Here is a 13683-nt window from a genome sequence, read left to right on the forward strand (position 1 = left end):
AATCACTCTTGTGGAATGAAAAACCATGCTTATCAATTGGTAGTACAGTCAACCAACTGGATGCTCCCTTCAAACTAGCAAACTCTCTTTCTCGCTGCAAATCTAAAGAAAGCAAGGGGTGAAGAGCAGCAGCCAGCTCCTCAGAACTGTCATGATTTTTATAATAAACTTCCTGTTTCAATACACATTGTTCATTGCGTGCATTGACAGTAAACTCAGCTATCTGCTCCACAAGTAGAGATACCAAGGGACTAGTCACTTTTAGTGAAGAATCAAATTATTGAACAGCCCAAGACACACAAAGGTAAACAATACCAACACCACCCAGTTGTGAAGGTAGTGAAAGCAATTGTCTTTCAAGATCACTGAACACACACTTTCCAAGCAGTAACTGCATATGCGTACAATTTTCTAAGAGGGAAAGTAACTTGTTAATATTGGGTAAGGTTCTGAATAAGTAAATCCATCTTCCAAGCAATCCATGAGTTAGGGCAGAAAATGCAGCATTGTGGCTGTGCATCAACGAATTCACACAACCTAGATAAGTCCGTTTTCTAACCTTCTCATTTATATATGACTTCACAAAAGCTGGAGATCTCACAGCAGAGCCAAGATAACGCCTTGCTTCAGAAGTGATTTGAACGTATAAAAGTAAATACAATGCTTTTGCTCATTTCGGCTATGCAGGTAGATATAGCTACTTGACTCTAGCTCCTGTGCACAAGTATACATTTTTCTTGTGGCACTCAAGGCATCGTTAATGCTTATTAGACTAATTGGTCTGGTTTAGTATTGCTATTTGTTTCCAACGACTCCATCATTGTACTAGAATTGTCAGGAGTTACAATACCAAACATCACTTCTTTACTTGGTTGCTAGCTAGGATCGTTGTGGTCCACTGCTCCTTGACTGTCAACAACGTAATATTAATGTTTGCTGTTTGGGCTATTTCATGCCAGCATTCATAACAAAAATATCCAAAATATATGCCACCCAGTTTGTTATTTAATGTACAATCATTGGAATTATGGGATGTAACTGAATTGTTTAACTGATATTTAACTTATAGGTGAATAATGATTTATCTCTTGTAATGCTTGAGTTGTGCTTTAGCGTCTTTATGCGTATTCCCTGAGTATACAGGCCTCTTTTCACTTAAATTTAATTACAAGACGTTATCACCATTGTTATACACCTGTATTGTTTATATGGTGGAAGTTTAAGTTACAATGCTCAGTATCTTCACAGCTTCTTCAGCCTCTATTAAACAGTAAATTCATTAATAATTTTGTTCTGTTGATGACTAAATCAGAATCTGATCATATGGAGTGGAAAAATGTTTGATTAGTTGTGGTTACGTTACTAGCTTTTGTGCATAAAAATAAACAAGTTATAATACTTTACAATCATCACACTATTCATACCTCTATGGAAAAGTAATGTGGATTTTAAAGAATACTAATTGTAGTTATAGCTATAACCATTATTGCATGCATATATGGATTGATACTACATATTATAGTATATTTTCTAAATTGCAGAATTGCATTAGATGTAGTACAAATTCCTCAATTGTATTTGATGCCTAAATTGAGCAGAGGTACCACAATCCCACAGAAATCTCATACTATACACATGAATATTCGGCCAGAATTTCATGTACAGATTCTTTATAGGGCAAGCAGATCTTTTTAGTAGCATTGATGTGGTACAGGTATGCACACTCAGTATTTGATGCATGCTACACTAAAAGGTACAGGGGTCATAGGAAAATTTATCAAAAGAAATTTGGTATCATTTTCTGTGCTCCTCTCTTGAATTGTTTGTGCAGGACAATAATAATTGATGCCTGAGAGTATCTTGACCTAGTAAGAATAGTCCACTAGGTTTTCAAGAAACTAGTTTATCTAACCCATCTGTCTGCAGTCCTGACTGTTATGCCATAATGTAGATCATTTGTAATATCTTAAATCTACACAGTGTGTAATGAATGTGAATGCAAGGAAAAAGCTAGGAGAAATTACAAGATCGTAATTGTGTGGTAGTCATATAGTAGTTACAATAGTTGTCTGCTTACTTGTATACTGATTTGTTACTACTACTGTGCCATTTTAGTTATGATTTATGCAGCCAAGGGATCTAATGGAACAAGTAAGACACTACTTAAATCTATATTATGCAGATACTTTATCATTCAAGTTACATTTTATCTGTACATGACGTTTTCACATGTAGATATTACTATTACTATCACATTCAACCAGTCAACATACAATGTTAATGAAGATGATGGACCAGCACAACCTGTACTAGTTCTCAGTAACCCATCATCAACTAATATTACTGTACAAGTTAGAGATACTCAGAATACTGCCACTAGTGAGTGAAGTAACATCATCACAAAATGTTAATAGTAGTAATAATGTTACAGGAGGAGGTGTTGATTATGGTTCTGGACCATACATTGTCACATTTCCTGCTGGAGTGACCAGTGTTCCATTTTATGTTCCAGTAAATAATGATAATATATTGGAAGATGATGAGGACTTTATTCTCACTATAATGCGTGGCTCATTACCTGATGGTGTTAATCGAGGTGATACTGATCGATCTACACTGATAATAGTGGATAATGATTGTAAGCCAAATGTATATATTACTTTGTGTGGACCTTTAGTAATAAATTTGTCAATGAACAGCACAAAAGTCTTTTAAGTTAGTATCTAATCCAAAACAGCCAAGCTGTAAAAAAAGTGTGCCGCCCTCAAAAAGGCTATGGTGAAAAAAGATGTGAAATCCAAGGTGGCGGCCAAGAAATGGCTGTGATGGTAGGTTAATGGTAAAAATTTTAATAACGACGATTCAGGTGAATTTTGGTGCCGCTTGGTCAATTGGCACAAGATTCACCTGAATTGTTGTTATTAAAATTTTTACCATTAACCTACCATCACAACCATTTCTTGGCCGCCACCTTGGATTTCATATCTTTTTTCACCATAGCCTTTTTGAGGGCCGCATACTTTTTTTTACAACTTGGCTGTTTTGGATTAGATTTCACTTCTTTTTGTATTTACATACCCCAAAGCCGCCCTATGGCCGGCTTTGGGACTTTTTTAACCTATAATTTTTTTCTTTGCCACAGGAAGAAGAAAAGATGAAGCAGATGTACTTTAGATATTTCTGATTTTATCAGTAAATGTACAAATTATATATATGTGACCGGATTTGCGAAAAGGTACTTTTTTCACACACAAAATTTGACCCATTTTGTGAACTGTGAGGCTTCAAAACATTTTGATCATTTCATATAATTTGCTGAACTTTTCCATGAGTGTAGCTACAGTATTTGGCTACATTTTCATACTAAGTGCAAGTTAATCAGTGTAAGGAGTCAGGTGTTACATCATTTTGTTTGCTAGTATGTAAAATGTGTGGAAAAGGTACCTTTTCGCATATCTGGTCACATATATATAATACATATATTTATCACAGAACTCTCCATGGTGGTTTCTTTGTAACTGAACACTCTACAAGGTAACTTCTTCTAGCTGCTCTCTCTACAGGGTGAATTGTTTGTAGCTGAACGATCTACAAGGTAACTTCTTCTAGCTGATCTCTCTACAGGGTGATTTGTTTGTAGCTAAACTATCTACAAGGTAACTTCTTCTAGCTGATCTTTCCACACGGTGATTTGTTTGTAGCTGAATTCTGTACAGGTGATTTGTTTGCAGCTGAGCTCTTTACAGAATGGTTTCTTTGTAGCTGAACTTTCTACAAGGTAACTTCTTCTAACTGATCTTTCTACAGGGCAATTTGTTTGTGGCTGAATTTTTTACAGGGTGATTTCTTTGCAGCTGAACTCTGTACATGGTGGTTTCTTTGTAGCTGAACTCTCTACAAGGTAATTTCTTCTAGCTGATCTTTCTACAGGGTGATTTGTTTGTAGCTAAATTCTGTACAGGTGATTTCTTTGCAGCTGAACTCTGTACATGGTGGTTTCTTTGTAGCTGAACTATCTACAAGGTAACATCTTTTAGCTGATCTCTCTACAGGGTGATTTGTTTGTAGCTAAATTCTGTACAGGTGATTTGTTTGCAGCTGAGCTCTTTACAGAATAGTTTCTTTGTAGCTGAACTCTCTACGAGGTAACTTCATCTTTCTACAGGGCAATTTGCTTGAGGCTGAATTTTCTACAGGGTGATATCTTTGCAGCTGAACTCTCTACATGGTGGTTTCTTCGTAGCTGAGCTCTCCACATGGTAATTTCTTCTAGCTGATCTCTCTACAGGGTGATTTGTTTGTAGCTGAATTCTCTACATGGTGGTTTCTTTGTAACTGAACTCTCTGCAAGGTAACTTCTTCTAGCTGATCTTTCTACAGAGTGATTTGTTTGTAGCTGAATTCTGTACAGGTGATTTATTTGCAGCTGAGCTCTTTACAGAATGGTTTCTTTGTAGCTGAACTCTCTACAAGGTAACTTCTTCTAGCTGAACTCTCTACATGGTGGTTTGTTTGTAGCTGAACTCTCTACAAGATGACTTCTTCTAGCTGATCTTTCTACAGGGTGATTTGTTTGTAGCTGAACTATCTACAAGGTAACATCTTCTAGCTGATCTCTCTACAGGGTGATTTGTTTGTAGCTGAACTATCTACAAGATAACTTCTTCTAGCTGATCTCTCTACACGGTGATTTGTTTTTAGCTAAATTCTGTACAGGTGATTTGTTTGCAGCTGAGCTCTTTACAGAATAGTTTCTTTGTAGCTGAACTCTCTACGAGGTAAATTCTTCTAACTGATCTTTCTACATGGCAATTTGCTTGTGGCTGAATTTTCTACAGGGTGATTTCTTTGCAGCTGAACTCTCTACATGGTGGTTTCTTTGTAGCTGAGCTCTCTACAAGGTAATTTCTTCTAGCTGATCTTTCTACAGGGTGATTTGTTTGTAGCTGAATTCTCTACATGGTGGTTTCTTTGTAACTGAACTCTCTACAAGGTAATGTCTTCTAGCTGATCTTTCTACAGGGTGATTTGTTTGTAGCTGAATTCTGTACAGGTGATTTATTTGCAGCTGAGCTCTTTACAGAATGGTTTCTTTGTAGCTGAACTTTCTACAAGGTAACTTCTTCTAACTGATCTTTCTACAGGGCAATTTGTTTGTGGCTGAATTTTTTACAGGGTGATTTCTTTGCAGCTGAACTCTGTACATGGTGGTTTCTTTGTAGCTGAACTCTCTACAAGGTAATTTCTTCTAGCTGATCTTTCTACAGGGTGATTTGTTTGTAGCTAAATTCTGTACAGGTGATTTCTTTGCAGCTGAACTCTGTACATGGTGGTTTCTTTGTAGCTGAACTATCTACAAGGTAACATCTTTTAGCTGATCTCTCTACAGGGTGATTTGTTTGTAGCTAAATTCTGTACAGGTGATTTGTTTGCAGCTGAGCTCTTTACAGAATAGTTTCTTTGTAGCTGAACTCTCTACGAGGTAACTTCATCTTTCTACAGGGCAATTTGCTTGAGGCTGAATTTTCTACAGGGTGATATCTTTGCAGCTGAACTCTCTACATGGTGGTTTCTTCGTAGCTGAGCTCTCCACATGGTAATTTCTTCTAGCTGATCTCTCTACAGGGTGATTTGTTTGTAGCTGAATTCTCTACATGGTGGTTTCTTTGTAACTGAACTCTCTGCAAGGTAACTTCTTCTAGCTGATCTTTCTACAGAGTGATTTGTTTGTAGCTGAATTCTGTACAGGTGATTTATTTGCAGCTGAGCTCTTTACAGAATGGTTTCTTTGTAGCTGAACTCTCTACAAGGTAACTTCTTCTAGCTGAACTCTCTACATGGTGGTTTGTTTGTAGCTGAACTCTCTACAAGATGACTTCTTCTAGCTGATCTTTCTACAGGGTGATTTGTTTGTAGCTGAACTATCTACAAGGTAACATCTTCTAGCTGATCTCTCTACAGGGTGATTTGTTTGTAGCTGAACTATCTACAAGATAACTTCTTCTAGCTGATCTCTCTACACGGTGATTTGTTTTTAGCTAAATTCTGTACAGGTGATTTGTTTGCAGCTGAGCTCTTTACAGAATAGTTTCTTTGTAGCTGAACTCTCTACGAGGTAAATTCTTCTAACTGATCTTTCTACATGGCAATTTGCTTGTGGCTGAATTTTCTACAGGGTGATTTCTTTGCAGCTGAACTCTCTACATGGTGGTTTCTTTGTAGCTGAGCTCTCTACAAGGTAATTTCTTCTAGCTGATCTTTCTACAGGGTGATTTGTTTGTAGCTGAATTCTCTACATGGTGGTTTCTTTGTAACTGAACTCTCTACAAGGTAATGTCTTCTAGCTGATCTTTCTACAGGGTGATTTGTTTGTAGCTGAATTCTGTACAGGTGATTTATTTGCAGCTGAGCTCTTTACAGAATGGTTTCTTTGTAGCTGAACTCTCTACATGGTGGTTTGTTTGTAGCTGAATTCTCTACAAGATGACTTCTTCTAGCTGATCTTTCTACAGGGTGATTTGTTTGTAGCTGAACTCTCTACAAGGTAACTTCTTCTAGCTGAACTCTCTACATGGTGGTTTGTTTGTAGCTGAACTCTCTACAAGATGACTTCTTCTAGCTGATCTCTCTACAGGGTGATTTGTTTGTAGCTGAATTCTCTACATGGTGGTTTCTTTGTAACTGAACTCTCTACAAGGTAACTTCTTCTAGCTGATCTTTCTACAGGGTGATTTGTTTGTAGCTGAATTCTGTACGGGTGATTTGTTTGCAGCTGAGTTCTTTACAGAATGGTTTCTTTGTAGCTGAACTCTCTACAAGGTAACTCCTTCTAGCTGATGTCTCTACAGGGTCACTAGTTTATAGCTGAACTCTCTACATGGTGGTTTCTTTGTAACCGAACTCTCTACAAGGTGACTTCTTCTAGCTGATCTTTCTACAGGGTGATTTGTTTGTAGCTGAACTCTCTACAAGGAAACTTCTTCTAGCTGATCTCTCTACAGGGAGATTTGTTTGTAGCCGAACTCTCTACAGGTGATTTGTTTGCAGCTGAACTCTCTACATGATGGTTTCTTTGTAGCTGAACTCTCTACAAGGTAACTTCTTCTAGCTGATCTCTCTACAGGGTGATTTGTTTGTAGCTGAACTATCTACAAGATAACTTCTTCTAGCGGATATCTCTACAGGGTTATTTGTTGGTAGCTGAATTCTGTATATAGGTGATTTATTTGCAGCTGAGCTCTTTACAGAATGGTTTCTTTGTAGCTGAGCTCTCTACAAGGTGACTTCTTCTAGCTGAACTCTCTACATGGTGGTTTGTTTGTAGCTGAACTCTCTACAAGGTGACTTCTTCTAGCTGATCTTTCTACAGTGTGATTTGTTTGCAGCTGAACTACCTACAAGGTAACATCTTCTAGCTGATCTCTCTACAGGGTGATTTGTTTGTAGCTGAACTATCTACAAGATAACTTCTTCTAGCTGATCTCTCTACAGGGTGATTTGTTTGTAGCTGAATTCTGTATTGGTGATTTGTTTGCAGCTGAACTCTCTACAAGGTAACTTCTTCTAGCTGATGTCTCTACAGGGTCACTAGTTTGTAGCTGAATTCTCTACATGGTGGTTTCTTTGTAACTGAACTCTCTACAAGGTAACTTCGTCTAGCTGATCTTTCTACAGGGTGATTTGTTTGTAGCTGAATTCTGTACAGGTGATTTGTTTGCAACTGAACTCTCTACATGATGGTTTCTTTTTAACTGAACTCTCTACAAGGTAACTTCTTCTCTGGCTGATCTCTCTACAGGGAGATTTGTTTGTAGCTGATCTCTCTACATGATGGTTTCTTTGTAGCTGAACTCTCTGCAAGGTAACTTCTTCTATTGATATCTCTACAGGCGATTTGTTTGTAGCTGAATTCTCTACATGGTGGTCTCTTTGTAACTGAACTCTCTACAAGGTAACTTCTTCTAGCTGATCTTTCTACAGGGTGATTTGTTTGTAACTGAATTCTGTACAGGTGATTTGTTTGCAGCTGAGCTCTTTACAGAATGGTTTCTTTGTAGCTGAACTCTCTACCTGGTGGTTTCTTTGTAGCTGAACTCTAGAAGGTGATTTCTTCTTGCTGAACTATCTCTTTCCATAGTTGCATGAACTCCCTACTTCTAGCTGATCTCTCTACAGGGTGAATTGTATGTAGCTGATCTCTCTACAGGGTGACTTGTTTGTAGCTGATCTCTATACAGGTTACTTGTTTCTAGCTGATCTCTTGAATTCTCTTCAGGGTGACTGCTCTATTAGGATGACTGCTCTATTAGAGTATCTCGATCTCGCACTTGCTACACCAAGTTGGATTTCGTGTTATAACTTCGTGGCTTTAAGTCTGATTCTTCTACACCATTGAAGAGCTTTTCTAAGATGATTACTCCATCTGTACAGTAATTTTCAAAGCATTAGCCCAAGCGGTTTATCTGGTAGGCGTGGCAAACAGTCGTTTTTTATTAGCTAATCTCGATTGTGTAATTGTTACACACTGTTGGTTTTTTCATTGTATCTCCCTGGGTTTTAGCTCGATTCCTTTCAAACCACAAAAGGTTTGAGGTTTAATAGTTAACCTATTCACCCGCCGATTTTCAGCTTCTTCCCATACGCGGTTTACCATGTAGGCGTGACAACATATTGGTGTTATTTTTCGTGAATAATCGCTCATAACTCTTTGCCTGTTTATCGTATTCCCGTCAAAGTTGGTACCGAGATGCGACTTTATACCTCCCTTCTGTGTGCCAAATTTCAAGGCAATCTTTTTGTAAGTGTGCGAAAAGAGGAAGAAAAATAAGAAAAAACGAAGAAACTAAGCCAATTTTTGAAGTCGCATATCTCAGGAACGCTTGAAGCAATTTTGCTCAAATTTGGACTGTGGAGTGCTGAAGTTGGAGGGAGTGTCCACAGCAAAAATCGTCTTGTTTTATCAAGGCAGCACAGAGCTACGGAGGTGCAAAAATTGCATTTTCTTTCTTCCTGTCAATATACTCACGGGTGTTGCGCACGGCTTCTTGGGCCGCACGACACACTACCGTGTGTCTTGATGTTACTAATGCCAGTGTGTACCAACTTGACAAAATTAGTTGTATAGTGTAAATACAAATATGTTACAGTTTTAAGTGTTGATTAATCACCATTCTACTAAGGATCTGCAAGAATAGCATGGAGCCAAAAACTTGGCATTAAGTCTTAAAACTCAGTTGAATACAGTAAAAATCCCAAACCATTGACCCACAGACAACTTCAGAATAGCCAAACAACATGGTTTCTAAAATTTCCTCTGTGTTCAATGGCAATTTCAGTTCTCATACTTTATTAGGGGTTGACTTATTGACCTGCAAGAAAGCTGCTGAAAGCCTGTGTAGCAAGAGCACTAATAATATTAATCAAACCAATGCTAGTATTTTGGTTAGGTCACCAGTCTAGTTCTTCAGTGCAAATAGATTGCAATCAGCATATGTTCTGCTAAAGTGTTTGATATACAGTACCGCTAAATAACTCACTAGCGAAATGGCTGCCACGTCCTTTAATTAGTGAGTATTTAATCTTGCACTTGCGAGAAACAACTTTGCACTTGGGTGGTACTGTATCGTAATACACTGGCGTATGTATGTGTACATCATTGTTGCATGTGCTGCATGACACTGTGTTATTTAAACAATTCTATAGCTATCACCATCACCTTCAGTCAGTCAACATACAATGTTAATGAAGATGATGGACCAGCACAACCTGTACTAGTTCTCAGTAACCCATCATCAACTGATATTACCGTACAAGTTAGTGATACTCAGAATACTGCCACTAGTAAGTAAAGTAACATCATCACAAATTGTTAATAGTAGTAATAATGTTACAGGAGGAGGTATTGATTATGATTCTGGACCATACACTGTCACATTTCCTGCTGGAGTGGCCAGTGTTCCATTTGATGTTTCAATAAATGATGATAATATATTGGAAGATGATGAAGTGTTCGCACTGATCATAAATAACTCACTGATCATAAATAACTCACTGATCATAAATAACTCACTACCCAATAGGGTCACTGTTAGTAAACGTAGAGGTCAAGCAACAGTTTCCATATTGGATACTGATAGTAAGTAAATACTTATGTATGTGTTTAACAATAATCGGAATTTTAAAAGTGAAGACCAATTTATCACATTAAGGGTTGTGTGTGTATGCATGGTAATGGTATCAATCACATTTACAAAAGTTTTTACTGTTTACCTCAAATGTGTAGTGCACACTTATAGTTTCTGGCCCATAGAACTAACAATCATGACAAAACTTACTGCAAATATGGCTATACAATAGTGCCTATTGCAAATAGGACAAAATCAATTGCAAAAATTTGTAATGTCATGAGCAAGTCCAAGTGGCTGCTCTACTGGCTGGTATAAACACCCAAATTTTCACAAAATTGCGTGGTCCATAATTATCACTAAGCACATGCTTTTTATCCACCCAGTACAAAGTAGTAGATATGCAACAATAAATAGTTGTGATATACAACATGTTGTGATAATTGTAAAGTTCCATTACATAGGTTTCTTTAAGTCGTGACAGGTATTTCTTAATAATGCACACTTTTGTCATTCATTATAATGTAATAAATACTTGATGGTAGGAGAAAATACGAATAAGTATGAGCAGTGTTGTTGTTAATGCCATAGCTGTTAAGATATCACCAATATTTAAGTTGATATTTTGCAGACATAAATCATTTCATAAGTAAAATGTGTTGTAAAACTAAGAATTGCTTATGTCGTAACATAAATCTCCCTGACATATGACATATAAAAGATTCTATGTCAAGGCATCCTACAAGGTAAAAGCAAATTCTTTTCATAAAAATGTGTTGGAATACACATAGTCTGTATGTATGTAAGCCGAAGGAGCTTTTCTATGGTCTGCAAAATCTAACTCAGGAACCCTTAGGAATTTATACTTCAAGCCTCACAATTATAACCAAGAAAGCCACAACTATTTTGTGGCTATACATGCTACTATCAAGACTCATGGTAGTGAGTCGTGTGACCAAGAAACTACAAAGTGCATGCCCACAATTAAAAGACACGTGGCCACTACTGTGAATTATTTATACATAGGGATGGTTTCACAATATGTGACTGGATCTAGGAAAACTGGTTTTATAAGAAGAATTGATGTTTTACCAAGAACACAAAGCTACATAAATAAACTATCAAAAATTGTACCACCAAAATCAGCTATGACTTGAGTGGTGTGCTTTTACTGAGTGCTTTTCCCAAGCACAGTGGTTATCTGTACTTACAGTGTGAGGCTCTGGTTAGTCCGGGGATGGATGTTTGTGGCTGTACAGCTACGTGGTCTGTAGTGTTGAATAAAGATGTGTGTTGTAAATTTCTTTGTAAATTTAGCAAACTTTGAGACCTAAATGGCCCATAACTTTGCCTAATTCACCCGTACACCTTTTTAAAAAACAGCCGTTTGCCCTTCTCCATTTGCCCTTCTCCATTTGCCATTCTCCATTTGCCCTTCTTCTTCCACCACCCACCCCTTCTCAAGCTCTCAACTGCAGTTTAAAAACTATTTTAAAATGGTGGTAAACTTAGCTGTTAGGTACTTGTACAGTGGATACTGTGGAAGGTGAGGAATTTGTGTAAAACATGTGAAAATATTTGGTATACATAACTTCAAACATTGGTGAGCTACAATGCACTAAATACTTAAAACCGTTATTTCTCATCACTTTAAATAAGTGATAAGACCAGTTTTCACAGACCAGGTCACATTATTAATCCTGGATTATGCATCTCTCAATAGATTTGTAATATATAACAAAATATCTTTAGTTGTATTCTTGCAAACCCTCTAAAATAGACACATTTCACTGTATTTTTGTTACACTTATACTGTCATGTTATACCAGCTAACATACCTGTGTTTGTACAGTCCATCTATCGTAAGTTGCCTATTATCAAACAGTATGTATTACCGAATAGAGTTGTACATCGACTATTGGTTATTGGCTATTTTGTTTTTGCGTATCGATATTGGTTTTAGTAATATAATATGTGTAAACAAGCAGTAGTTACAGATATACATAAAATCTATCCGCACAAAAATGGCCAAGCTGTGTGGAAAATGGTGCTGCCTTAAAATGCCTGGGTTAAAAAAGTTGTGAAATCAAAAGTGGCAGTCAAGAAATGGCTGCAATGTTAATAAATTTTAACAATGCACACAGCCATTATTAAAATGTATTAGCATTTACATCATTGCAGCCATTTCTTGGCCACCACTTTTGACATCACAACTTTTTTTAGCCCAAGTATTTTAAGACCACACCATTTTTCACAGTTTGGCTGTTTTTATTTATGCAGATATCACTTCTTTTAGTAATTGCAAATTCCAAAGCCAGCCTATGGTTGGCCCTGACACTTCCTTTTAGCTAACTCACCTTGAACTTTTTCCCCCTCCAGGAATCGTCGAAGACTGTGTAGCTATGAAGAACTGAATTTGAAGGCGCGAAGATAGCTGGGAAGATTGGACCCATGGGAGATATCCTATATACCCTGAGGAAATTTCCACAGTAAAAATGATTAATTACTGTTCAAGCACTATCGAGCTACGGATACATGAAAACGGCATTTTCTTGGTTCTGTAAAACGAGTATGTCGCCTGCCCTCACCTGCTGTACTTGGCCACACGATAAACTATTTTCATAATTAATTTTTGTAGTAGCTACTCTAATAGAGCACGCATTTTTTTCTGAGCACTTCAATACAGTGCATATAGGATGTTCTAGAATTTCACTGATAGATCTACGAGTTATTATTCTAGTGTACTAAACCGGAAATTTCATTTATAAGGTAGAAATTAAGTGACGTGAGCAACTGACAGCAGTGGCAGAGTAGTAAGGGCTTGGTTGTATAGATGTGGAGGTCCCTAGTTTGAAACCTGGAGAAATTTATTCAATGTTTTTTGTGCAGGTTTTTTTTTTTTTTACTTTTCAGTGACTGTTCTATTAGAGTATCTCGATCATGCTTTTTCACATGTTTGATTTTGCTTTATATCTCTTAAGCTAATACTCTAAATACTATCAAACCACAGAAGGTTTGCACTACGATAATTTCATGTATAGACTGATTTTCAAGTTATTCCATCAAGCGGATTACCCTGTAGGCGTGACAACAAATTGCTTTTGAAATTTTTTAAATCGCACATAATTCCGTTGTGCTTAGTTCAATCTCTATGAAAATTTGGCTGTAATTGTGCTGCATGGTGCATTTACTGCCTTCCAAATTTGAAGTCAATGGACTAAAGCATGTGCGAGTTATTGCGAGTGGAGGGAAAAGAAACAAAAAACACGAACAAAATAAGACGAACTTTGAAGACGCATATCTCAGTGATGGCTGGGCGAATTTAACTCAAATTTGGAATAGGAGGTTCCCTATCCTGAGGGAGTTTCCATAGCAAAATTGGTTAATTTCTGTTCAGGCACTATAGAGCTACAAATGTGTGAAAGCAGCATTTTCTTGGCTCCCGTAAAATACACACTTATCTGTCCCATGTCTGATATGTTTAATATTATGATATGTTTAAAGTTTAAAAGGTCCCAAAGCTGGCAGTAGGCCGGCTTCGGAGTATATAAATACAAAA

At 37.2% G+C, this 13683-nt stretch overlaps 1 protein-coding gene across 1 annotated transcript in view; it reads left to right on the plus strand.

Annotated features, from left to right (window-relative positions):
* The first annotated feature begins 2117 nt into the window (after positions 1 to 2117).
* Positions 2118 to 13683, plus strand: part of LOC136267678 (extracellular matrix organizing protein FRAS1-like) — a 32463-nt gene continuing 20897 nt past the window's right edge. Inside the window, exons 1-5 of the mRNA XM_066062826.1 lie at positions 2118 to 2151; positions 2236 to 2319; positions 2432 to 2638; positions 9703 to 9840; positions 9893 to 10135. Coding sequence (XP_065918898.1) covers positions 2118 to 2151; positions 2236 to 2319; positions 2432 to 2638; positions 9703 to 9840; positions 9893 to 10135 — 706 coding nt within the window. The remainder of the gene's footprint in view (positions 2152 to 2235; positions 2320 to 2431; positions 2639 to 9702; positions 9841 to 9892; positions 10136 to 13683) is intronic.

Source organism: Dysidea avara, chromosome 9 (genome assembly GCF_963678975.1).
Source record: "Dysidea avara chromosome 9, odDysAvar1.4, whole genome shotgun sequence".
NCBI classification, from domain to species: domain Eukaryota; kingdom Metazoa; phylum Porifera; class Demospongiae; order Dictyoceratida; family Dysideidae; genus Dysidea; species Dysidea avara.